The sequence below is a fragment of the Erythranthe guttata genome, chromosome 3 (assembly GCF_056151865.1).
Source record: "Erythranthe guttata isolate IM_541 chromosome 3, IM_541, whole genome shotgun sequence".
NCBI lineage: Eukaryota > Viridiplantae > Streptophyta > Magnoliopsida > Lamiales > Phrymaceae > Erythranthe > Erythranthe guttata.
Window position 1 is genome coordinate 6,209,295 of NC_142535.1, and position 27,886 is coordinate 6,237,180.

Consider the following 27,886-nt stretch of genomic DNA (forward strand, 5'->3'; position numbering starts at 1 on the left):
AATGTTATCTATTAAATATGTACCCTGATCCGACCAAAAACAGTGCGGTTGAGGGCTCCTCTAGCTAGGATTGTTACCTGCAAGAGAGAGAACTGGACTGATGCCGGAGTTAGCACTCCGACGATCAAGTCAGTAATGATCCGCTTATTGTTTTCAGTAACAATCTAGGTATACTTTATTATGCATGTGTGTGTGTTAAAGAGAAAGAGAGAGAGTGGCTTCCTGGGATAAGCATAGTCTTCTTTTATACAAGTTCCTCGGCCCATCGTTCGAGAGCCCAGGAATTCAGGTCAGCGACTGCCAGCGGCGCCCCCTCTTCTCGTTGCCCGGACGGCCGGGGTCATGATGACCCCTCCCGTAGGTCTGGCTATGATGCCTGTGTGCATGTCGTTTGGCCGCACCTGGTCATTCGGACCTTGAATGTTGCTGTCAGAGCATTTAATGCGCCGTTAGTGTCACTGTCAGGGCCATTTATGGTTTACCCCAACCTGAGCCGTGTCGCCAGGATGCCGGGTGACTTGATCGCTTCCACTCTTTTATTAGTGGGCCAGAGAAGCCCTTAAGGCCATCGTCATTTATGGGCCTGGCCTTCTGGTGGGCTACGCATACCGGACCCATCTGTTTCTTTAATGGGCTTTTTACCTTGGGCCTTATATGCTGATTCCGGTCTGGATCAACTAGTTCCCCACTCCGGGTCTCATGCTCGAGTTTGGGGCCCGGAGTTTGTTCGGCTCTTACTCTTCTGACCCGGTCGACGCTCTACCTGCCCTATCCTTTGGAGCGGCCGTTCGTCTTCTGTGCCCTTTGCACGCACCCCTAGGCCACCGCCGCCCACGCGGGGCTCCTCGTTTTTCGTACGTCTTTAGTGCGTCTTTACTATTGTCGTCTTTTCAATTCGTACAGTGGCCTATTTTGAATAACCCCCTCCTCCTTTCACCTTTCCTTTTACACCCTTCCTTCTTACTTCCCTTTTCGCTGCTTTCTTCTTTGCCTAGCGTGTGATTTTACCAGGTACTTTTTATCTCTCATTTTTCCTTTCATTGATTTTTCCTTGCTTGTGTTCTTCTTCCCCTCTTTGTCTTTTCTTTTTCTTTCTTCGTTGGTTATGGTTTTCCAAAGTACTTCTTCTTCTTTCTCGGAGAGGACGGGTTCTGTTGTCGCCCCCGCCTCGGTTTCCCGGCCGGGTCGACGGCGGCCTGTCCCGCGGAAGGCTGTGGCTCTTTCTTCCTCCAAGGTGGGGAAGAAGAAGGTGGTGGAGAAGCCCACCCATTCCTTGGTTGATAAATTCGACCTTGAGGCCGTTTATATTACCCAAGGGCTGGATCCTTCTTTTCACCTAATCATACCCTCTCGAGACCAATCACCTTCTGATCCTCCCTCGGGATACCTTACATGGCATCTCGATCAATTTAAAGCCGATTTGTCCTTTCCTTTACACCCCTTTTTCGTTGATGTCAGCCGTATTTACAGAGTTCCCCTTCACCTTTTTCATGCTAATGCTATAAAATTTATGTCTTGTTTCTATATCGTTTGTGTTGGTACTGGCATCGATCCGCGCCCCGAGTTGTTCTTTTCTCTATTTACTCACAACCGGTCACCCTCGGGCTATTTTCACCTTTCCACCCGCGTCGGTCGTCTTTTTGCCGGTCTGGTGACAAAGATTGATTCATGGCAGCGGCGATTCTTTTTTGCCCGCCCGCCATCTCCGTGGCCTTTTGATCTCACCCCTCCAGCCAAGTCCCCCAAGCGTGTTGTCTTAGATGTCAATTTTGACGAAGAGACCGCTCGCTTACTTGCTCGCATCCATCCTCGTGCTTGGAATGTCGAGAAAATTATCAGTATTACCCTTTTTTTTTTTCTCGTGCTGGCCTCTGGGGATGCCTTCTTTTGACCGTCGACCTTGGGGTATATATATACTCTCCCCTTTTTTTTCTCTTTTTTTTTTTTTAAAAGGTCGTTTTTTTTTACGGATGGTTTCTATTGTGTCAGCCGAGATGGTGCTCGATATGCTTATGGAGATGGCGGAGGACGAGAAGAAGGCGGCGGGAGGTCCCCCGCCGGAGGTGACCGGCTTAGCTGTGCTTGAGGCATCTCCTCCTGGGACTGAGCTTCCTTCGCACATCTCCAACTCTCCGACTCGACCCTTATCTCCCTCCTCCGGTTTGCAGTTGTCCGCCCCAGACGTCGTGATTGACCTTCTCGACAGCGAGGCTGAGGCGCGCGATCCGACCGCTCCCCTGGGTGGCGCTCCGGAGTTTGAAGAGGCCCAGGGGGAGTCCGTGGGGGCGAGTTCTAAACGCTCCGTCCCGAGTGACACTACCCCGCCTCCGAAGAGGGCCCGCCTCGACCTGCCCTGTCTTTTTTCTGCCACTGATTCTGATGGCTCCGTAAACTTCGCCCTTCGCCAGTTGTCGAGGGTTCAAGCCTCTGGAGATTCATCCTTTCTCAACGATCTGCCGCACTCGTCTCGTCGTGCGAAGCTGGTTCTTTGCTTGGCTCAAGTATACCTTCATCTGATTCTATCTTTTACTTTATCATTATTTATGTTTTATCTATTCCAAACTTCTTGATTGGTTTTCTTTTTCCTTTTAGGCGAGCTATTATTGGTTCGGGTTTTGGTGAGGACGACCCTTCGGTCCATGACCAGGCGATCCGTGAGCTGTCCTTGCAAGCCTCCAACGCTCGCGCTACCCTCGAGCGGGCGTCCTCGGAGATATACGCCCTGATGGGTGAGAATGGCGCGCTGGTCAAGCAGCGCGAGCTTGCCGAGGAGTAACTCGAGGATATTCAATCGAAGCTGTGCGAGATGAAGAGCATCTTGGAGGGCAAGTTGCCCGAGCGAACGAGGAGAAGGATTCGGCTGTTCGGCAGCTTGAGATTGGAGAACGCGACTTCCAAGGGGAGCTCGCTCGCTGCCTTGCTGTTGAGCGAGAGAAATCCTTGGGCGAGCTTCTGGCGACAGCGGAGGGTTTGGCGGTCCTCGACCGCGCTATCGGGTTAAGCTGTTTGAGAAGTACCCGCACACCAAGCTTTTTCTAAGGGATGTCTGCCCCATCGGGATGTATTACGTAAAGTAGACGATCGCTGCTTGCGAAGCTGTGGCCGCGGAGCAACAGGCGTCCGTCCATTATGAGCCTACCACCGTTTAGGACAAGATCAGTAGGACGCTTCCCTTGTGGAGAGAGGATCCTCGCTAGCCGATTGGCTATGCGTGGTGGCAATCCATCACAGAGGACCGGGTCTCCTCGATTGGCTCGACCTCGACCACTCAACCTTCAGAGTAGCCTGCCGCTACCCTAGCCGGCCCGGAATCCTCGGCGACCGCAGGCCCTAGTTTGGTGCCTGCTTTACCGACTCTTTCCGAGGTGAACCCTACTCTCGCCTCCTCTGTCCCCTTGGCTACCTCGACCCCCACTGGGGCATCTGTCCATCACTCTTCTTCGGTTTAGGCCTTTGTTCGTGGAAACTCTATCATTTTATTTTTGCTGTTATTTATTACTATTTTTTTTAAATGTATCCCTGTTCGAACTATTCGTTTATCTTAATGCTCTTTTCCTTTTACGCATCTTATGTTTTGATATAACTCCCTGTCTGTTCCGCCCGAATCTCAAGTTCTTCGGGTTTTCTTTCGGTGAGCTCGAGCTCGACTTATGTTCGATGTTCCGAGCGTGGTACTTGGGAAATTGTTTATAAAAAATCTTCCAAGTACCTGCCATGCCCTGTCTGTTCCGCCCGGAGCTCGAGCTCTTCTGGTTTTCTATCGGTGAGCTCGAGCTCGACCGATGTTCAATGTTCCGAACAGGGTACTTGGGAATTTTTTTATAAAAAATGTTCCAAGTACCTACCGCGCCCTGTCTGTTCTGCCTGGAGCTCGAGCTCTTCGAGTTTTCTATCGGTGAGCTCGAGCTCGACTTATGTTCGATGTTCCGAGCGGGGTACTTGGGAATTTTTTTATAAAAAAATCTTCCAAGTACCTGCCGCGCCCTGTCTATTCCGCCCGGAGCTCGAGCTCTTCAGGTTTTCTATCGGTGAGCTCGAGCTCGACTTATCTTCGATTTTCCGAGCGGGGTACTTAGGAATTTTTTTATAAAAAATATTCCAAGTACCTGCCGCGCCCTGTCTGTTCCGCCCGGAGCTCGAGCTCTTCGGGTTTTCTATCGGTGAGCTCAAGCTCGACTTATGTTCGATGTTCCGAGCGGGGTACTTGGGAAATTTTTTTTATAAAAAAACTTCCAAGCACCTGCCGCGCCTTGTCTGAGTCGTTTGTTCTAATAGATAATCAAAAAGGTGTCTTTCATTCATTTCACAAAAAAACTTCAGATTGGTTATTGGGGGCACCAGTTTCGCCTTTGTCAAAAAAAAAACATGCGTATTTTTGTCTTACGCGAAGTACTTTTTCAGATGCCCTACGTTCCATGGGCGGGGGGAGCTTGTTTCCACTAGCGGTAGCTAGCTCATATGCTCCTCCATTTAAGATTTTTTTCACGATGGAGGGCCCTCCCAATTGGGCTCCATCTTTCCCGTAGCTTTTAGGGCGTCCGCCTGCTTGAGCATTAGGTCTTCTACCTGGAAATGCCTTTTCTTACCTTCCTGTCGTAGGCGTTTTTCATTCTTGCCTTGTTTGCTTCCATCCGGATCACGGCTTGCTCTTTTAGTTCTGCCGCCAAATCTAGATCAACTCTTAGACCTTCCTCGTTTCCTGCCTTTTGAAAGTTTTTTTCTCGACTTGACGACATTCCGATCTCTAGTGGGATCACCGCTTCTGAGCCGTGTACTAGTGAGAACGGGGTTTCTCCCGTGGCTTCTTTAGGGGATGTTCGGCGTGCCGACAGGACCGAGTGCAGCTCGTCCACCCAATTGCCTTTCGCTTTGTCCAATCTTTTTTTGATACATTCCATTATGACCATGTTCGTCACTTCTACCTTCCTGTTCGCTTGCGGGTGTGCCACTGCTGCGTACCTCTGTCTTATGCCCAGGCCTTTGCACCACTTGGTTATTCGCGCTGAGTTGAATTGCGTGCCGTTGTCTGAGATGAGATCCCTTGGCAATCCATATCTACAGCATATGTTCTGCCATACGAATTTCATGATTTCTGTGTCTGTGAGCCTTGCCAGTGCCTCGGCCTCGACCCATTTGGAAAAGTAGTCGATGGTGACGATCAGGAACTTTCTTTGTCCGCTCGCCAGGGGCAGAGGACCCACGATGTTCTCCTACTGGATGAACTGGCAGGGGGCATCTACTACTGTCATCTCCTCCCTCGGCGTGTATATGCGGGGGCATATCTTTGACATTTGTCGCAGCTTTTCACGAATTGTATCGCATCCTTTCTCATGGTTGGCCAAAAATAACCTGCTCTTAGTAATCGCATCGCTAATACCCGGCCTCCGATGTGATCCCCACAGCAGCCCTCGTGGACTTCCCTGATCGCGTTGGCTCCATCGATCTCACTCAGGCATCTAAGGTGTGGCCTAGTGAACCCTCGTTTAACAGTGTTCCCTTGTCTAAACAAAAATTCCTCGACCTCATCTCAAGCTTATTATGTTCCCTTCGGCAGGGCAGGACCTCTTCTTTTAGGCACCGCACGATGCCTTGGCGCCAGTCCTTGGTTAGACCCGTTGTGGCCACCTCCAAATGCTCTTTCGACTGTCCCTCTAGGATTGTTATCTTCCTGGAGGTGCAGTCGATTGATAAGCTTCCTATCCTCGCTAGGAAATCTGCTATCTCGTTCTCCTCCCTTGGGATTTGTTTGAGCATTACCTTGCGGAAGCCTTCGGCTAGTCTCTTCGCTCTCTCGCAATACTCTTCCATTCATTCGTCTTTCGTCTCGAATACGTCGTTGAATTGTTGAACGACAAGCTGCGAGTCGGAGTGTATCTCCAGAGTAATGGCTCCAGTGTCCGAGGCCATTCGTAGGGCGTGCAGTAAAGCTTCGTACTCGGCTTTTTTGTTTGATGCTCGAAAGGTCAATCTAACCGCGTACTCGTACTCTTCTCCTTCAGGACTTAACAACATCACCCCGGCTTCGCTTCCCGACTGGGTAGCGGAACCGTCGACAAAGATCCTCCACGTCTCGCCTTCTTCTTCCCGCGCGGTCTCTTGCAAAAAGTACGCCAACGCCTGCCTTTTAATGGCCGTTCGCGCTTTATATCCGATATCGAACTGTCCCAACTCTACTGCCCATTTAATCATCCGGCCAGACACATCCATCTTACCTAGTGTCCCCTTTAAGGGGAGGTTGGTTCGTACTATTATTGAGTGGGATAAGTAGGGTCTCAACTTCCGCGCGGTGACGATGAGGGCCAGTCCCGTCTTCTCGATTTCTGAGTAATTTTTTTTCTGCCCCTTTGAGCATTCGACTTACATAATAAACCGGGCGTTGGATTCCACCTCTTTCACTTAGCAACACTGCGCTCACGGCCTGAGAACCCGTCGCTAGGTAGACGTACAGCCTCTCTCCGACCTTCGGATTCACGAGTAAGGACAGACGGGTGAGGGACTCTTTCAGCTGCTCGAATGCCCGTTCGGCATCAGTGTCCCACTCGAAATGGCGGCCTTTGCATAGGATTCTGAAGAACGGGTAGCTGGTGTCGGCCGCTCGCGAGATGAAACGGCTGAACGCGGTGATTCTACCGGCCAAGGACTGCACCTCCTTTATGCTCCTCGGGGGTCGCATATCCTTTTTGGCGCGTAATTTTTCGGGGTTAGCCTCCACTCCCTGTTTGGTCACCATATATCCCAAGAATTTTCCTGTCTCCACGCCGAATGCGCACTTGGCGGGGTTGAGCTTCATCCCGTATCTCCGTAATGTCGCGAACGTCTCTCGCAGGTCGCCGATGTGCTCACTAACTTCCTTGCTTTTGACCAGCATGTCATCTACGTACACTTCCATATTTCATCGTAATTGGGTTCGGAACATAGTATCTACCAATTTCTGGTATGTCGCGTCCGCGTTTTTTAGGCCGAATGGCATCACCACGTAACAATAAGTTCCCGTGGAGGTTACAAAGCTCACCTTGGGCTGGTCCACCTCGCTAAGGCGGATCTGGTGATATCCATGCGAGGCATCCATCATACTTAACATCGCACAACCGGCAGTTGAATCAACGAGCTGATCTATCCTCGGTAGCGGGTAATAGTCTTTCGGGCAGACTTGGTTTAGATCGCGGAAATCTATGCACATTCTCCATCTTCCGTCAGTTTTTTTTACTAGGACATCGTTTGATAACCACGTCGGGAATCTCACTTCTTTAATATGTCCGACTTCGAGCAGTTTTTTTACCTCTTCCTTGATGATCTTGTCCTTCTCAGCTCCAAAGTGCCTTCTTTTTTGTTTGACAGGGCGGGCGTCGGGTCTCAGGTTCAACTCGTGGACGACTACGGCAGGGTCTATCCCGACCAAATCTTTAGGAGACCAGGCGCACACGTCTTGATTGGCTCGCAGAAAAGACAACAGTTCCGCAGTCGTTTCATTACTCATTCGTGTTCCTATTTTGGTGACTCGGGTCGGGTCGTTCTCGCTAAGGTGGATCACCTGTAGCTCCTCCATTGGTTGGATGGCACCCTCCCATTCTTTGTTGGGATTTGCTTCGGCCAATTAGGGTGGTCGCGAATACTCGGCATTTTACGCCGTCCGCCAACCGATGGAGGGAGGCTGAGGTAATGAACCGTGACAAATGTTCTCAGGGATCGGTGGTCCCGGTGTATTCGTATGCGACGTGTTTGAAAGTCGCGGGCAATTCACCGTGCTGAAGTTTTGCGGCGAATGGCGTTCCCTCCATCCCTTCCTCCTCGTCGGGGGTGAGGGCTTCGAGCTCGTCAATCTGTTCTCGTATCCCGTCATTCCCTGCTGTTTTTCTTTTGGTGGTTGCATCCTCTATCCTTCCCCGGGGCGATCGCCCTTGCACCGCCGCCGCGATCAGGGCCTGCAAGGTCTCCAAGGTAAGGGTTATGGTGGAGCCTCCGCCCCCGAGGAGGGAACTGGCAGTTCCAGGCGTCGGCTCTTCTACCAACAGGCTCGGTGGAGGCTCTTTCCCATTGACTTGCGGGGGTTGAGGAGTTGGCTCCTCCTCCTGTTGATCTGACAGCTTCCGGATTACACCTATGGGTGAGGCCATTGGTAAGGTTTCATGACGTTGAGTGATGAAGTTAGCCTGGCTTTGTTTGTAAGGTTTCCCACAGACGGCGCCAATTGATCCGACCAAAAACAGTGCGGTTGAGGGCTCCTCTAGCTGGGATTGTTACCTGCAAGAGAGATAACCGGACTGATGCCGCAGTTAGAACTCCGACGATCAAGTCAATAATGATCCGCTTATTGTTTTCAGTAAGAATCTACGTATACTTTATTATGCATGTGTGTGTGTGTGTTAAAGAGAAAGCGAGAGAGTGGCTTCCTGGGATAAGCATGGTCTTCTTTTATACAGGTTCCTCGGCCCATCGTTCGAGAGCCCATGAATTCAGGTCGGTGACTGCCAACGACGCCCCCTCTTCTCGTTGCCCGGACGGCCGGGGTCATTATGAACCCTCTCGTAGGTCTGGCTATGATGCCTGTGTGTATGTCGTTTGGCCGCACCTAGTCATTCGGACATTGAATGCTGCTGTTAGAGCATTTAATGCGCCATTAGTGTCACTGTCAGGGCCATTTATGGTTTACCCCGACCTGCGCCGTGTCGCCGGGATGCCGGGTGACTTGATCGCTTCCACTCTTTTATTAGTGGGCCAGAGAATCCCTTAAGGCCATCATCCTTTATGGGGCTGGCCTTCTGGTGGGCTATGCATACCGGGCCCATCTATTTCTTTAATGGGCTTTTTACCTTGGGCCCTATATGCTGATTCTGGTCTGGATCATACCCAATGCAACATAATATTTTTAAATTTTAAAATACTATCTTTTTCAATAGATAATTTTAGTTGTGTGATTTAATTATCTTTTAGTTATTCATTTCAATGAAAGAGAAAATTTAAGGTATTAGAATTTAAAATGCAAATTAAATTCTGCTTGAGGAGGGTAAGTGTTACAAATGATACTTTAAGGGGGTAAGTGTTACAAATGGTATACTTTAGGAATGTAAATTGCTTTCAACCCAATAAATTAAGAGTGCTCGTATGGAAGGTCCTGAACTTCCTCCAAGTTTTTCAGTTCATAGTAGTTAATCTCGCGATATGGTATGGTTATTGATAGAAGATTAATATTTGGAGAAAGAGAGAATTAATTATCTCTCACGTTTATTGTAATATATATATATTACATGTGTGAAAACCCCAACCATTTACACAAGGGAACTAGAAGATATACAATATTACAATATTTATCTATAATATATGTTAGTAAATATATCGGCTAATATACCCCTGCGGAGAGGGGCGAACGTGCAGACTGGAGACAAATTCTCAAAAGAGAGGGGCTGGAAGCCCTTTGGTGAAGACGTCAGCGAACTGATCTGTGGACGGGACATGGAGAACACAAACGTGTCCCAAGGTGACGTTGTCCCTGACAAAGTGTATGTCAAGTTCCATGTGTTTGGTGCGCGCAATAAACAATGGTTGCTTTTGTCGACGGACATAGTAGTTCGGTCAGGAGGTTACGCACCCATGTCGTTTCAGCAACAACATTCGTTTCAGCCTCCACACTTGAGCGGGATATAGTCACTTGTCGTGTGGAGGATCAGCAGATAAGGTTGTTGCCTAGAAAGATACAATAACCCGAAGTGGATCGCGTGTGTCAGGGCATCCACCCCAATCGGCGTGTGTTAGACAGTTCTGCAGCATAGTAACATTGGAGAACTTAGGCCTCAATACAGATCTCTAGTATTTTACCAAAAATATAAAAATGTAAGGAATATATAGAAACAGTTTGCTTGAACTGTGTGTTAGATAGTTCTGCAGCAGAGGAGCAGTATAGACCTTAGGCCTTAACACAGATCTCTAGTATTTTACAATTATTATAAAGAGGTGAGGAAGAGATATACATGTGCAAGATCTAGATAGATCTTGTACTTCTGATTTGTCTAAATGGGCACCTTCACCACAAAGACACTCGGATACCACCACTGTTGGGAACCTGTTTGAACAAACTTAAACTCGATAAGATAAACATCATACCTGTTACAGAATATGGGTACGTAAAAGAAAAATCAAAAATTGATCTGGGATCTGAAGTGAACATAGAAGCTATAGAGAGCTTTATGTCACGACTCAGTTTCCTTGTCTATTTTTCTCGTCCAGAATCCACCGGCGGTGGCACAAACAGTCCAGCAAATACCCAGTCACCGGAAACCCTAAGTTTTACTGGAATCACTCAGATTGGGACCTAACTCACACCCAAGAAACCCCAACTCACAGGTTTGAACTCTCTCCTGTTTCTCTCACCTATAGTAGATCACAAGTGTTCACATTAGAACCAGAAAGAGAGATTCAAACTCGAGTGTTTTTCTCACACTTCCCTCTCTCTCTTTGCACGTTTGATACATAGATGCATAAAGCTGATTTTCTCTAAAGCAGAGAATAAGAAAGGAATTGCCATCGTTCGGTTAAACGATTATATCGCCGGAAAATGCCAAGGGGCATTAATTGCAGTAGTACGATTGGTATTAGGGAGAGAGAGGCGAAAACCGAAAAGATAGGGTTCTGAGGAGTTTTCAAGTTAAATACTTAAAATGAGTGGCTCGGATCAAGTGATGGAAAACAACAGCCATTATCAAAATATCTAGACACTTCCAAGTTTGACCTAGCTTTAGGTGAACTTTGGGATTTGCCAGACTTATTAATTAGTTGGTCCATCTCATATAGTGTATAAGTTACTTGGGGCCAGTAACCAACAGTAACTAACATAATAAATGAACATTCACATCTTGATTCAACGGCTAAAAGCCAACAGATTCCTTAATGAATTAATAAAATATCCAGTAATACATATAGAATATGTATATGCATAGCTGATTACTTAACCGTTGAAAGGATAAAAATACTAATAAATTCGAAGAGTGTGTTTTCACGTGCATCACGCAAGCAGAATGGTCTAGGTGTCGTGTGTGCCATGCATTAGTCGCGTGATTAGTATAACTAACTATGGTTAGCCTTAAGCCATGCGTGTGCTCTTCGATTGTAAGAAAAATATTGGTACTATTTAATAGGCCCATAAAGATTATTCATATGGTCAGCCAATCTCTTGAATTAAAATATTATTATAATTTTTAATTTATTTTTTTTGTGTTGATAAAAAGATTTTATATAAAATTCTCATTATTAGCAAAAACAATAGTATTAATGTAATTATCCCCTCCAAACTATTGTGATAAGTTAATAGGGAAAATTAGCTTAGACATCCCTTATTTGAAAAAAATCATACGAGGTAGAAAACCCCTCAAAACAATAATTTGAGGAAACTCCCTACTTATATTTTTTTTTTTCGCGATTTTCTAATTCATCTTATGTTTTCTCGCGAAATTTAGATTAAATTGGAAGCTAATCGACTATGTTGTTTGCATAATCGATTTGTTAATCAACTATAGTTGATGGAAATATTCAAGCGTATATTAGACCTAAAAATAATAAATCGACTATAAAAAAACGTAGTTGATTTATTAATCGATTATGCAAATAACCACATAGTTGATAAGCGTCCAGTTTAATCTGAATTTCGTGAAAAAACATAATTGCCGCAGTACTCGACGTTCGCGGTCGCAACCCCGCCGCCCTCGTCTGCAGCCAGTGCATGGTATGCCCTAGAGCGCGCCACCTGCTCCTCCGCGACCTCTTCATGGGCTCCACCTGTTTCCGATCTGTCTCCCACCTCGACCTCTGACTCCTCTCTCCTTGAGGAGAATGGGTTTATCTTAAAGAGTGAATTATAATTTGAACATTTTTCTATAAATGGAATATTTGAGGGGTTATATCAAAGAGTTCCTTATTAATAAATGATTTAAATTAGCAATATTAGGTTCTTGGTTTACTTTGATTACTTCTATCCCATTATTTTTTCTTCTTTTATTACCAATATAAACAACACCATATTTATTTTATTACAATAATTTAGGAATCGATGCTGATGTAGGATAGTTCCCATGACAGCAACACTTGTCTCCAAAGTATATAAATAGACTCTATTACCAACTATACTAAACATAATTTCTTAATCAACCAGAATTCCAAAAATAAAATAAAAAATTAAAAATATGCTGGCATTATCTCCTCAATTTTGCTCTGTAGGATGGCTTTTGGATGAATCCATAAGCCATGATCATCAACAACAAAATATGATCAACTATTTGTCTACAGAAAGACAAGATACTTCGGAATATTCCATCGATCTTCATTCTCCGAACTCGTCATCAAGAACAAACCCTAAAATCAACGACGGTGGTGGTGATGAAAATAAGACGGTCAAGAAGCTCAACCACAACGCGAGCGAACGTGATCGTCGCAAAAAAATCAATAATCTGTATTCTTCTCTTAGGTCACTTCTTCCAAATGAAGATCAATCTGTAAGTTATTTTTATTTTTTTTTCTTTTTTTCTCGTTTTTTTTTTTCGTTTAGTTGCATTTCTTGAAGAACCATTTGAAACGACTAAATATTTCAAAATTCATAATAACTAGTAAAAATAATTGAGCTTGTTTGGATGAATTAAAAATACTCAGCTCTCTCTCTCTCTCTCTCTCTCTCTCTCTCTCTCTCTCTCTCTCTCTCTCTCTCTCTCTCTCTCTCTCTCTCTCTCTCTCTCTCTCTCTCTCTCTCAATTTGAACTATATATAGTTTGATAGATATTTAAAATCCTAATAAAAATCTATAATTAAAATAATTTTTAAATTTTTTTTTTCGCCTAATATATTTCTTTTAAATATTTTTAAAAAATTATTTGTATACATTATAATAAATAAGTTATTATATGATATTAATTAATAATTTGATGACAGAGAAAACTGAGCATACCAGCCACAGTTTCAAGGGTGGTGAAATACATTCCAGAAATACAAAAAGAAGTTGAAAAACTAATTCACAAGAAAGAAATGCTGACGACAAAGATGACATCATCATCTTCATCATCGTCGTCGTTTGGTCTGAAAGAAAACCAAATAAAACAAAATCGAAGTAATACTAATTCAGCTGTAACAACGACACCGATAGGGGAGAGAGAAATCGTGATTCAGATGAGTACAAAAGCCGACTATCAAAAGCGTGTTTTATTAATTTCTGAAGCTGTAATGAGTTTGGAGGAAGAAGGGTTTCTTGTTACAAATGCCACTTCTTTTGAATCATTTGATGCCAGAATTTTCTATACTTTGCATATTCAGGTATATTATATATATATATTATTAATGAAGTTTAATTTATGTGACCTTTGAAATTCATTTTGTGAATATTATTTGTTTTATGTTTCATAAATTCCTTCGAATATATCTTCGTTACGATACTTGAGATTTCTATATCTAGTTATTATTTTGAATTGTTTTGGAAAAATATTGGTCTTATATACATGATATTCTGACTTTATTTTTCAGAAATAATTTTGCAAAAATCGGATTTTAATTTCAAAAGTAATTCCATCTTTTGTCAAAAAATATATTTTCTTTTATCAATATATCATGTATTGTTTTATATTACAGGTGTAAAGAGAGAGAAAAAAAAAAAAAAAAAAACACTTCGAATTTCCATTTTTTTTTGGAATCGAGTAGTTGGAATTAGTTTTTGCACTTTGAAAAAAATAAAATTAATTTCCCTTTAAAAACTGCTTATTATTATATTTGCTTTTTTTTTTTATAAATAATTTTGAAACTTGATACTTACATCAAGATTCTACTCCCTCTTGTTCCACAATATCTGTCACTTTTGAGAATTTTTTTTTTGTTTCATATTAAATATCACTTTAGAATTCAAATGCTGCATTAATTATATATTTTTCAATTATGTTCTTGTTAACTATCCAACAATCTCTTCGCATTAATTAGTAAACAAAGATATTTTGATATAACTATATTTATTTTTCTAAAATCAAAACATATTTATTAAATTTCTTAAGATTTGTATAATGGTGAAAAAGGACAACTATTTAAATACGGAGGGAGTATAAAATTTATTCTAATTCTATTATACTTTTTGTTGAACAGGCACAAGGATGTCATCAAGTAATGAATGTTGAATTATTGAAGGAGAAATTGTGGCCATTTTGAGGAAAGAAAATTACACTAATTAATATTAACTATTAAATACTTAGAAGGAGATTAATTCTCTCTATATGTAAAAAAGTTCGAACAACTTGTCTTAATATATTAAATCTAATGTTTTGAAGTTATATATTTAAAGATTCATCTTGTGGATTGTTGCTTGGAATACCTACACTAGACGCTAAATCATAGCAATTTTTATCAAGCTCACCCAACACAGTCGAATTTGAAGAGAATTATCTAAATTAAATTAAATTAAAAAGCAAGCAAAAACAAGAAAGCAATTTAAAACGAAGATTTAATCAAAGTAAGCAAGTCTAGGATTTTATTATTCCCCCTATGTGATTATTACTCCCCCAATTCCTTCAATTATGCTAGTAATTAACCCGGATTATTAACTTGAGATGCTAAATTAATCATAACGCGTTTCCGCGTGTATTGCGATTCTAATACTCTAGATTCAATTAATGTATTCCTACGCAATTAATTCTAGAACACAACATTAAGCACAAATCTCAATAATGGTTACCTAAGAGATTAATTAACTATATTCCTATGTTAATACCACAAATGTTCTACTACCACAGTTCTAATTATTAACCCGATCTTCCGATTCATGCGATTAACAATAACATAAAAGCACATAAGGTGATCAAATTCATGCACTTAATAAAACAAGTAGAAGAAATAATTCGGAATTAAAACTTGCATAAAATCATAGAAAAGAGTTCATAAATCCCACATAGGGTTCCAAATAAAATTCTAGAATTAAGAAAATTAGCTACTCATGATTAAAATAAAAACGCAAATAAAATTAATCATAAACGATAAGTATATGCTTGGAGTCTTCGAATTTTTCGTCTTCGTTATTGCTTTGTTGCTCTTGAAACTGCGTAAAAGATGGATCCACAATTGTGTGTTTGGCTTGGTCTTATATAGGGTGGAAAACTTGGAGAAGAAGGCAATTTCCTTGTGCAATTAAAATCCCTTTACAGCGCATCTTCGTGATATCGGACGGCCATCCCAAATTTTGAACGAAAACTCGGACGGCCGTCTGGGCTTTAAATCTTCAGATTTTGACTTTTCACTTTTGACCCATATTTTCTCCAAAATTGCATTTTTTACCCCATACTTTTCCAATTCTTCAATTTGTACCTAAAATACAATAAATTAACTTTTTAAGCACCAATTATCGTTAAAACACACCAAAAGCTCCAATTAAAAGGTACGATTAAGTGTAAAAATATACACTTAACATGGATCTATACAACAAAGGGCTTTTTGCAAAGGGGCTCTTTGAGAAAACCCCCTCATTATTTTTTTTAATTGAGGGAGGTCCAAAATATTTTAGTCCATTTGAGAAAAGTCCACACCCATTTTCAGCCATTATGCTTTCCAGCTTTGCCCCCACCCGCCACATCATCACTGGGTCACGCTCATCAATTTTTTTTTTTTTCCGTTTTTTTTCTTAATCGACTATGAAGCATAGTCGATTAAGCCTTAATCGACTATGCTTCATAGTCGATTAAGGAAATTATTTAATTATTTAATTTTTTTTTTGTTTTTAATTTTTGTTTTATATCAGTTATAGTAATCGACTATGATGTGAAGCATAGTCGATTAAGAATCTACTACTAAAATAACAAATCACAACTGCGAAAAAAATACAAAATCAACTATATATAACAAAAACAAAAAAATATACAAAAATTATAAATGATTTATACAATTGAAAGCAATAAACAAAAAATCCAAAAAAAATAAAAAAAAAAAATGGAGTCGGTGAACCTTAATCGACTACCAGAGCATAGTCGATTAGCGTAATCGACTATGAACATGTACATAGTCGATTAAGGTAACAGCCTGCGCGAAATTCTCTACACGCGCCGTCCTCCGTCCTATCCACAAAAAAACCCAAAAACAGCCTCCCCATCGTCACCACACCAACCAGAGCTCCTGTCATGGCCGGACCCGTCAAGTTTTGAGCATGTTCAACTCCACCAATGAAGCAACATCAGTCTTGAGTAACGACAACATCCTGAATCATTATATTGTTGACGCAAGATAGAAGTGAAGCCTTGTCCATCCGAGAAACGTTGGGTACCACAGATCTGAGTGCGTAGAACCGGTGGTTCAGCTTCTCCCTCCTCTGCCTCTCCGCCTTCACATGGTTCATCGTCGGCGGCGCGTCCGGGCCCCAAGGTCCTGCCGACTTTCTTCCTCTCTTCTTGTCCGAACAGTATTCCATCTCAATTTCCATTTTACACAAAAAAAAGAAAAAAAAAATCCAAATTATTTAGCCATGGCCTTCCATTGTTTCATATTCATCCTCTTTTTTCTCTCCAACACTGCATTTTCAGAGAGGTGCCACCCAAATGACAAAAAAACCCTCCTACAAATCAAGAAAGACCTCAACACTCCTCCCAACAGCAACCTCATCTCATCATGGGACTGGGACCCACTCGTCGACTGCTGCGACTGGGACAACATCGTCCGATGCGGCGGCGCCGCCAATCGTATCATCCTCTTTAACCTAATACTCGCCGATCTCAACCACCTTCCGATCCGGGCCACCGTTTCCGACCTCAAATACCTCGAAGAACTGTACCTCCACTCGACGAATCTCACCGGAGAAATCCCGAAAGAGATCACCAAACTCTGTCATCTCAAATATCTCGACCTGAGATTCAATCATCTCTCCGGCAACATCCCTTCGTTCCTCAGCCGCCTCCAAACCCTAACATCGCTCGACTTGTCGAACAACGATTTCGCCGGTGCCATCCCGGCGTCACTATCGCAGCTTCCGGGAGAGGTAGTGGTGGTGGTGATGTGCATAGATGGTGGACGGCGGGGAGAGATAATGGTGGTGGTAAGGGGCAGAGATGCTGAAAAAAAATATGAGAGAAATTAGGGTTTAAAAATAATACATTGACAAATAAGGGTAGATTTGGAATTATAAAAATAATATTTGGTGGAATACTAACTAAGGGGGTTTTCTCTAATTATTTTTGGGAGGGGGGGTTTTCTTAACTCATTTACCAAGACGAGGGGGGTCTTGCTAATTATCCCTTTTGCAAAAACAAGATATGTGTAATCTCGAATAGCTAAAAACACTCCTACATTAAAAACGTAGCATAGAACCACCTATGAAAACTACTCAAACGCAAAACGGAACTTACGAGCTCCATGTGCAATACACTCGCGGTTTGTGCGATTGGGCGTCTCTTTTCGACATGGAAAGATGCAAATACCCTTCAATCAAGTTTTTTGAAAATTAGAGATTCATTCCCGGATTTTTATAAGCCCAAATTGAAGTTTTTAGAATTTTCAATCCAATCTCAATAGATCTTAAAAAAAAGCTCTCTCTCCAAATCAATGCAAACCATATCACTATTTTTTGTTGGGATGCTTCGTGGCTGGAGCGAATTCTACATGGAGAGAGAGAGGGAAGGACGATGGGGTATTGTTTTGGTGGGGTTCTATTTTCATTTTTTTCTATTTTATTAATATGTTATTATATTGGGTTGCGGTATTTGCTCCATTTCTAATTAGGATTTATTAGGGCTAACCCTCTGTTGAGATTTTGTAATGATGAGGTAGATCCATTTGATTTTTCCCTTTTTGAGATACACCCAATTATGCCAACTTGACACAATATATTAGTTAATTTTCCTATAATACCCCTATTTTATTTTTGGACATCGGTTTTTTCCTTATCGACGTGATATGGGATTACTGATACGTTGCCTATAATCACGGATTAAACTTACGTGAGTATATTGATGGTTTTATCGTTTTCATCATTATTAAAGCGTATACAATCGGGATAGGAAGAATTGTTCACCGCCGTGGTAGTATTCTCGAATCGGAGCGTTTTATCTGGTTAGTATGTACAGTTTTTTTTCGTTTATTTTTTGTCTGGCATGTGTAAGTGTTGTTGTGTTATGGTGGTTAGCCATTATAAGTTTTGTCTTGGTGTGTTGATTCAATTGGTATTAATGTAGATCGTTTTTAAAAAAAAATTACGTCGTGATATATACATTGTTATTGACTGATGATGTTTGTCTTGGAGGAGGATTCACGTAGTCGCAAGAGGAGGGTTCACATAGTTTGACCAGAGTTGTTTTATATGAGTGTCGTAGTTGTTTTACGCAGTAATCGAAATAAATATTTGGTGTGGTCGAGTTGATGAAGTTGAAACTGATTGATAGTTGTTTTGTTTGTTTACAGCAGTCGATTTTAATGTATTCGGTAGTACATTGAAATGTATTTGGTAGTCTATTTAAGTTGTTGTTTCTGATGATGTTGTTGTTGTTGTTTCTGATGATGCTGGAACAGGGGGTGGGGGTGAACTAGTTGGAGCTGTTGATGCCACTAAAAGCGAGACATTGATTGCAGGCGTTGTGCAGTTGTCCGACGAAGAAGTCGATTGCATTCCTAATGATAGCGACGAGGACATAAACCCAATGAATTCAATTGATTCTGATGGTTGTTATTTTCCAAACCCCCCTAAGATTTGATATGTTTAATTAATGTCGTGTTTACGATGTAATGGCATTGTAACTTCAGTTAAGTGTTAAACCGTTGTAATACATTAGTATACTATTATGAATAACGTATGATACTACCATTATCATTTTATTATACTATTATGAGATTATTAATGTACTAGAGTTTTTTAACTCGACATATTGGTTTGATTGTGTTATGGTATGTTTTAAATATTCTATTGGTTATGTTGGAATTACTTTACGTTGGTTTTGTTCTCAATGTTCTTGTCATTTTAGTGGTATATTGTTTGTAACACAATTTCATACTACTACTATAACCGTAATATACTATCATAGCAGATTAATGTACTATATTGAAATCATTAATATACTATGTGGTTGAAAAATACAGTTGTCTGTTATATGATTTTTTTATGTATACTAATGTGTATCGTCGATCCCCGGTATAGCGTGCTCTCTTTGCTTTGCACGTATAGCGTGCTTCCCCGTATAGCCTGCCGTTTCCGAAACCACCATCTCCGCCGCCGCTTCACTCGACTTCAAGATATTTCAAGAATGCGTCCCTACTACGCCGTCCCCGCTGCCGCCCGTGCCCAAATCGTACAGGAGTTGCGCCGACTCCGGTAAGGGTTTCAATTCATACCAGGCGCTCGGCACAAACCCCTACGCCGTCATCCCCGCCGCCGCAATCGACACAAACCCTCACGCCGTCATCCCCGCAGTCGCAATCGAGAGACTACGGGAACACATCAACACATCGATAGGTGATGGCATTTCAACAAGCGACGAAGACGTACCAATGGCAGAGTGTTCGAAGTGCAGAAAGACGTCGATCCCCCGTATAGCATGCTCTCTTCGCTTTGGTGATTTTTGCAGTGAAACGTATATTTTCTTCTGGTTTTTGGATTTTTGCAGAATGTGGTAGTGGGTTTAGTGGGGATAGTTGTTTTAACGGGAAAATAGGGAGGGATTTGATATCATTTCAAAAGGTAAAGTAACAGGATTTGTGGGATTTTGATTGAGGGTACTGATGGAATTTAGAAAAAAAATGGGTTTTTATCTAAATGACAAATTTGAGTTTGGACCTACCCCTATTATTTGTAAGACTAAGGGGGTTATATCTAATGGACCCTTCTAATTATGGGTAGGTTAGTCATTTCACTTGAGTCAACAGTCCATTTTGAAATTATAAGAAGATACTCAAACAAAACATAGGGGAGGGTTTATGCTAATTTTTTTAACATAAGGACCTTTTTAGCTATTCGAGACTACAAAGGGGTTCCGTGCAATTACCTCTATATAGAAAACCTTGGTCCATCCTACTGCAAACAACGCATAGCATCAACACTTCAACTTCTTATTTAAAAGGGCTCAGAAGTACAACAAAATAAAGTAAATGTATACATGTTGATCAACATACGCCTTTATACGTTCGAATAATTTAATAAGTCATACAACATTCCGCAAAAGTGATCGACACAATAAAGAAAATGTACTTCCTTCAATAAAGGCAATATATGAATATATATACATGGTATGAGTCTGGGATCTCAAATAGGTGTTTGTATGGTAGACATTATATTCTTTTCTATTTGAGAATTATGGAAAAGTCGTTGCAAAGATATTGTTGAAGACATGCAAATGAATGGAGTCTCATTTATTAATATTGTGATTCATAATGATGTTCAGAAATTGAGTTTGAATAACGTTCCCAAAAGATTTGATTCCTTTTGGGAAACGATTATTCTGGAAACCCTCCAAGGTAAGAAGAATGATGCTTATAGGAAGAGAGGAATTCGGTTAAGATTGATTAAACCTAACGGTCTTGATCTGAAATTGAATGTTGATGGTACTAAAAAAGATATGCTCGCAACTGGGGAGGATGTGTTCTTACTTCTTAGTGATTCGAAAGGCCATTTTTAATATGGATTTTATGCGCAGTATATTGTCGGTTATTTTACCTACATGCAAGTACACGTATCGAACAAGTAATATAATAAATTATAAGTCCAAGTATCGATCCCACGGAGAATATCAAATTGTCTAATCATAAGCGCTAGATTCTACCAACTATATTCGGCATCTTGCTTCTTCTTTTTGAACCTTTGCATCGGATATAGATAGGTGGAGCCGGTGTCACTTTGATTTTCGAAGATTCTCCTTGATCGTCCTTTGCCTCTTCTACCGTCTTGGTCCCATCGATTTCTTTTATAGCCTTTTCTTTTCTCGGGACCTCCTCCATTGCCTTCCGTACCTCAGACTAACAGATTGGTAAGTTTCTTCATTATTCTTCATTAGGCCTCGTCTTTTGAAATATTTGAGGGTACGAAATAGGTGGTACCCGTACAACCACATTGGATGAGGTCTTTCCTAGATTGGCTTCATTCTCCTTTGATTGCCTACTGGACCATAGGCTAATGGCTCGAACTTCCTCGTTTTCCCTCTTTCTTGGCTCCTCCATGTTATATGGTAAGGTTCCCTCCAGACGGTTGCCTCGTTCTAATTCCATTTGTGCCATTTTATTTTCCAAGTTTCGTAGGGAGGCTTGAGGGGTTATCATGAATTGGGCTAACACCTCCTCAGTATTTTAGCTTGAATTTTGTGCCGTTGGATTTTTCCCTTGATAACTTTGTTGTGTAGGGGCTTGATTTTGGAATTGACCTTGAGGTCTTTAGTACCATTGGCCTTGTTGATTGCCTCCATATTTGCCTTGTGGTCTCCACCATTGATTTTTGAATTGGCTAGGTGCATTGTTGACGTAGTTGAGCGATTCATCTCTTGCTGGCATTGGAGTGAGTAGTGATTGTCGCTGCAAATTCCGCAGTATGGAGAATCCACTGCTTGGACTTGTTGTGCTGGATTTGCCTTGATGTGTTTAATGAGAATCTGATTTTATTGGGCTAAGACCACCCCTGCCAGGTGAGGTAGTGCGGCTCGATCGTCATGTCCATGGTGTCTACCCCCACTTCCGTGGTGGAGGGGGTGCACCGGTGTTATCTCATGGAGGTAGGGCACCGGGATTCTCTCGTGGCGGAGGGGGTGCACCGGTGTTATCCCGTGGAGAGAGGGCACCGGTATTCTCTCGCGGAGGGAGTGCGCCGGTGTTATCCCGTGGAGGGAGGGCACCGGTGTTCTCTCGGAGAGGGAGGGCACCGGTGTTCTCTCGTGGAGGAGTGCACCGGTGTTATCCAAAGGTGGTGGGGCATTCCTCATCGATGATGCGGCAGATGTAGCGTGTTGCGTGAGTATCCAGATCACCTTGTCTACGTCGCGATGACCTAGTTGGCATTCCCACATACGGCGCCAAAATGATGATGTATAGATCACCTCGTTTAATTAATTGGGGACACGGGGTAGGCTTCTTGCACGCGAGTAGATGATGCAACCACGTAAAGAGAGAGCTTGACCGCCCAATCTACAAAACCAAAGCACGTGAACTAAGCCGGGAGTTGATCCGGCGGAAACCCCTCCGACCGTCAAGTAAGATACTAGCACAAGAAATATAGTAGGGAGCACGAGATCTATAGTACTTGAGGGATTTCTTCAGAATGTGCCTTTCTCCTCAAGTTGAGGTGTTATTTATACTTAATTAATAGAAGACTCCTAATTAGAGCAGTAATCTAGTTTCTCTTTGATTAGAACTCTAATTTGGTTTTTTATTAATACGAGCATAAGTAGTGGGCTTATTGGGGCCCAAATAGGAGAGTGGGCTTGGTTTCTTTATCTGGCGGGACTTGGGCCCTAGTATTTCGGCCCACATGGTCTATAATCTAAATGGCCCAATGTGGGCCATTTAGGTGTATCAATCTCTAATTTGATTTCTCTGTTTTTTTTCTCCCATATGTGAAGACATGCAATTTTTCTCTCTCTCAAGTCGATGATGTTGAAGAATATGGACAAACAACAAGCCAATTGATGGAATCGGCTTTGTAGTCATTTGTAGCCACACGTAGTCCTATGTACATAGTCATGTATAGTCATATATACGAGATTTGTAGGTTTTCTTTAATGTACAGTGTTGAAGAATTTACACATGTGGTTTTTTGAAAATATATTGTGGAATACAAGTTGACTTGTAATAACAAGAATCAATTTTTTTTTTGTGAATGTTGATTGGATGTTTTTCGTAAATAATAGTCTTTTTTTTATATATAATTTGATAAATATGACTATACTAGATAAGTGAAAGTACACAATTTTAAGTTGAAAATATAAAAAAGGGTAATCTCCAAAATCATTTCCAGCCAAAGAAAGACTCAATGTTGCAAAATCTAAAGCCTTTCTTTGGCCGTATTTGTTACCACTTAATGAGCCTCTTAATGGACACTTATCTCTTAATCAGTAAGGACACCTTATATTATTCAGTCTGTTTGGTGTGTACTTCTTACTGTAATTGATCAACACTTAGTCGTTCAGTCCAAAAGTCATTGTTTATTCATTCAGAAGGTGAAAAGAATGGAGTTTAGAAACATATAACTTCATACGAATTGATTATTCTATTTATTTGCAAAGTGACAAAATTAAGTAACCCATTAACCTATTTTCTTAATTTTCTTTCACAAAGGAATACACCATAAATATACAAATCAATTGGGTGTGAAATTAAAAAAAAAAAAAAAATATGATAATTTTTTCTTACATTTTTTTTCAATCATTCCATGGGATTTTCAAAATAACGTGATTTCTCTTTAATACAAATAAATGACAAACCCAAGGCAACGTGAATCCTTTAGATTTGTCCTTTTAGTCTTTTATTTCATAATTTTATTTATAATTATCTATTTTTTATTATTTAAATATTAATGATGATTTCACTAGTTAGTTAATTAGCCGAATGGCTAATATGTTAAACATACATCATCCAGATGTAATACATATTTCGTTATCAAATAAACTTAATAGTTCAGTATTCAGGACATAAACGCTCTTCTTAATCGTTCAGATATGTAATCATCATTTATCGTTCAGTGTTTAATTCTATCAAACACAACCTTTGTCTTCTTCAATCAACTGCCACAGTCGCCGTTGCCGTCATCGCCACCGACACGTTGACCTCCGTCGTCGCCGCTAACGTCTTGGGTCATGACAAAGGCCATTGGATACTTTGCTCCAAATGTTTGGGTTTATCTTTGCTTGTGAAAATGGTGGTTCTTTTTATTTTCCTACAACTATCTTGCGCATGGATTTCTACAATGAAGGTTTTATTTTTTCTACAATTGGGTCTCTGAGCCTTCATGTTGTGAATGAAGATGAGAAATTATGTTTGCAAAGGTGTAATGTACAGTCGGGTGGGGGATGTTTACATTATTGGGTTGTGGATTCCGACAGCGGGAGGCGGCGGCAGGTGGTGATGATGGTGGAGAAGGGTGTTATGGAGGAGGTGTATGTAATTAGGGTAAAGTGGACATTTACACTTTAATATTTTTAATTTTTTAATTTTTTAATTTTTTTTTAATTAAATGGTAGTTTGGACAATTTCTACATTTTGTTAAGCTTTTGATGGAATGTTAGTTTGAGGGTGGTATATGTAATTATTAATACCACATAAGTGTGTAAGTTATTTATTCATACTTTAGAGGATGCCCGTAATTTACTCTGAAAAAAAATAAAAATGTCAAAAGAAGTTAAAAGTAATTCTAAAATACCGGATTTAAAAAATGAAAAAAGAATGAAATCATCACTTCCAAAGGCAATTTCAGTTAAAAATATTTGATCGATTTTTTACTTCAAGTGAAATCAGAACTTTCAGAGGTGATTTCAAGCCTCAAAATCAGGCAAAAATTGCTACTCGCAATTTACACCATTTCAATAAATTGAGAAAGAAAAAGAAAAAACACACTATTTGTATAACAAATTCCCACTGTCACACCATTTGTGCAATAACCCCTCCTTTTAATCCAATTTTTTTTTTTTATTATTATTTTTTTGTGATTGTAGAATTTTAAATACATGTATTAAAATTATTATCACAATTATTTTTATTTTATATGGATTATAGAAGTAAATCAACTTTCTCAAATTTCAAATGTTTAAAGATAGGGTCAATTTGCGATAAATATATATTACACAATACTAGTATTTTGCCTCGTACGTTGCACGGGTGGATATTTGGAAAAAAATATAAGATAAGCATAATTAGAAATTAGTAAACATATATGACATGTACAATAGCAAAAGAACGGAACACCGAAAATGTAAAAATTCCACTAATTGCATTCATAATATTTATATCTATTTTAACAATAAAATTTAATACACATACGTAAAAAAAAAGGAGATATTCAGAAAAAAAAACAAACTTAAAAAAAAATATTCAAAGTTGATCATATTTGGTGGGGAAGGGAAAAAAATAAGGAAAAAAAAAAACAAAATAGTTAAAAAAACGTGTCCTTAAAAAAAATCCAAAACGTGTTTTATTAAAAAAGAAGAAAAAACAAATAATTTTGGATGTGCTATAGAAAAGGAGAAAAAATGAAATAAATATTTCACAAAAATATTTATTAAAAAAAAATGGTTTATATGGAAAATGTATAACAAAAGTTGTGTACTTTAGTTTTGTTTTCTCTATATCAATTACTCCAATATTTTACTATATTGAATTTTGAACACCCTGGACTAAGGATCCTCCTGAATTAGGAAATTAGCTATGTTTTGTTCTTCAAAATAAAATAAAATATAAAAGAAAAGAGATATTTCCCCCAAAAATAAATAAATGAATGAATGAATCCACTATTACACTACTCTTACAAAATAATTATTTATATATATAAAGAGAAAATAAATAAATAAAATCTAAACTAGAGTGGAACATCTGGAAGTAGAAGGATCGTAAATCGCCGGAAGCAAGTACTTCCGGCCATTAGCGCCGTGCGCATTATAGCTAGCACCAGTCGTCGAGTCAACCAGCAAGTCTCCGGCGTAACCGGGGTAAGCCCCTTTAGCGTAAACCCCCGGGCAAGCCGACGCCGCCTCCAACGGCGCACCCGCCGCTCCCTGATAGAACCCATTTCCGAACGGGTTGGTCGCCGTTCCCGCCAACAGACCCGACAAATTGATCACCATTCCGTCCAGGCCCACATCGTTGTTCGGGGCAACCAGCGGCGGCTCTGCGGCCCGTAGATTGGCTGGTGGAACGGCCACGCGCAGAACCCGGGGCACTGAGTCTCCGAGTTGCCGACCCAGATGTATGCGAACTTGTAATTCTTATTCCCCGGCCCCCTCGCGAATTTGCTGTTGGAGGAGGATCCGTGCGACCCGCACCTGTTGACGCAGAAACCGTCGACGTTGACATCTGACGCCGTCAGCACGACGTTAACGGCGTTGGATTTCTCGCCCTTGGATGCCAACTGAACGATCTGTTTCTGGGAGAGAGATTTTCCGAGAGAGTAGCCCTCGTCGAGGACCTGTTTGCCCAGGGAGAGTGAGAGAGAAGACGCCTTCTTTGCGCCGCCGGCGAGATTGTAGTACTTCTCGGTGGTCCTCCACCACGTGGCGACGGATGGCTCGATTTGAGCGGCGGCGGCGGAATTAGATGATGATGATGACGAGAGAGAGGAGATGAAATCGGAGACGATTGCTCTCTGTGAGGGTTTGAATTTGCCGTACCAAATGAGGTTGACGGAGATTTTGCCATGGAGGAGTGATCCTTTGTGGTATTTGAGCAGCTGGGTTTGTGGTTCTTCTGCTACCAGAGCAGCAAAACACACATTGAAGAGGGAAGTAAGAAGAATTAGTTTAACAATCAAAAAAGAAGAAGCCATTTCTAATTTCTGTGTGTGTTTAGATATCTAGAGAGAGAAAATAGATTTCTAGAGAGAGAAAGTAGTGTAGCTATAGAGAGAGAAAGTGTAGGGAGATAAAGTAGTTGTGGATGAATGTGACTGAGGGATATATGGAGGAGGAAGATGAGGAGGTATTTATACAAAATTGTAAAATGCGGTTTAAATTGAAGGGAGTGTTAAACTGAACGTTGCTTTATGTGTTATGGTGAGTGTACAGAAAAGAACAAAAAGCAATACAGACAGCTATTATCCATCCCATAACTACAGCTTGCTCAACGCATCTCGATGCTTTGGTCCCATAAAGCCTCGTATTTCTACTAACTGTAATTTCTAAAATGCCCTTGTGTTTCTTTATTTTAATTACATGTTCATGGAATTTTTTATAATTTAATTCTGAGAATATAATTTGTAAGTCAAACTACTACTTCTATTAGATTATAAAATAACATTATGCTTATACTTCTTAAATTTTTCCACTTCAACTAAGATTTGCAGATCTTATGCAAGACAAAGCTTGATCAATCACAAACTAATACTTTTTTTAACCACTACTAGTTTATCTTTCATTAATATTTTATCTAGTTTAATGTTAGAAAATTATATTGTCTTTATTTAAGGTTGTGTTTGGATTGAGGTATTTTAAATGAATAGATTTGAAATGACTTCAAGTGGGAAGGGATTTAAAATCCTCCACAATTGCTAAAAAACAACTAAAAGTGAGAGCTATGGATTTGAAATTTTTTGTCAAGTCACTTAATCCAAACAACTTCAATCTATTTATTATTATGGATTTGAAATCCCTCCTCCAAATCCATCCATCCAAATGCAGCCTAACTGTATTATATCACCCTTAATATTGGCTATCTTTAGTAATCTGAATAGTGTAGTTTCAATTGAAGAAAAATTAAAGATATAAATTGCTACGTAAATTAAAATCTTACTTAAAGTTTATTTAAAACCTCCCACTACATCTTACATATAAAAGATAGAAACGATGGACAACCCTAAAAACTCTAATGGTATTTCTGTAATTATTTTTTTTTATTTTTTTTTTCTCTATTAATTTATAACTATAATTTTCAACAATTATCAAAATTGAAACTAAACCCTGAATAATCCTACTCTAATGGTACATCTGTAATTATTTATTTTTACTATTTTTTTTCTCTACTAATTTTGTATCTATAATTCCTACTAAAAAACTCGAAATGTTGAAAATCCTACTCTAATTTTCAAAATCGTTCTACCAAAATTGTTGGAATTTCATCATTCTACTAATTGTAATTGAATTATTAGTCATGCGTGAATTTCTTCATGAAATTGGTTGAGTGCATAGTGTACAAGTGATATGCTTATGTTTAATTATACATATTTAAAACACATGGAATAGATGTGATTAACGGGAGGGGTAGTTTGGGAAAAGAGAATGGGAGTGTT

At 40.5% G+C, this 27,886-nt stretch overlaps 2 protein-coding genes and 1 long non-coding RNA gene across 3 annotated transcripts; 1 reads left to right on the forward strand and 2 right to left on the reverse strand.

The window, feature by feature from the left end:
* Nucleotides 1-9,188: 9,188 nt before the first annotated feature.
* Nucleotides 9,189-10,903, reverse strand: LOC148771636 (uncharacterized). Its single transcript, XR_016030490.1, has 2 exons — nucleotides 10,099-10,903; nucleotides 9,189-9,756 (listed from the first exon to the last, which is right to left on the reverse strand). It is a non-coding gene; the product is annotated as an uncharacterized LOC148771636 (long non-coding RNA).
* A 1,232-nt stretch (nucleotides 10,904-12,135) lies between these two features.
* Nucleotides 12,136-14,241, forward strand: LOC148771637 (transcription factor ORG2-like). The gene is made up of 3 exons (XM_088816035.1): nucleotides 12,136-12,479; nucleotides 12,910-13,287; nucleotides 14,101-14,241. The coding sequence occupies exons 1-3, from the start codon at nucleotides 12,171-12,173 to the stop codon at nucleotides 14,161-14,163; spliced, it is 750 nt and encodes a 249-aa protein (XP_088672161.1). The 5' UTR covers nucleotides 12,136-12,170; the 3' UTR covers nucleotides 14,164-14,241.
* An 11,119-nt stretch (nucleotides 14,242-25,360) lies between these two features.
* On the reverse strand, nucleotides 25,361-26,481 carry EXO (Phosphate-responsive 1 family protein). Its single transcript, XM_012991452.2, is given in 2 exon segments — nucleotides 25,361-25,774; nucleotides 25,777-26,481. Coding segments are annotated over 2 exon segments (966 nt in total). The 5' UTR covers nucleotides 26,429-26,481; the 3' UTR covers nucleotides 25,361-25,460.
* Between the last annotated feature and the right edge of the window lie 1,405 nt (nucleotides 26,482-27,886).

Coding starts and splice junctions, on each gene's coding strand:
- LOC148771637 (XM_088816035.1), top strand. CDS start 12,171: ATGCTGGCATTATCTCCTCAATTTTGCTCTGTAGGATGGCTTTTGGAT. Junction 12,480..12,909: donor TTCCAAATGAAGATCAATCT/GTAAGTTATTTT, acceptor ATTTGATGACAG/AGAAAACTGAGCATACCAGC. Junction 13,288..14,100: donor TCTATACTTTGCATATTCAG/GTATATTATATA, acceptor TTTGTTGAACAG/GCACAAGGATGTCATCAAGT.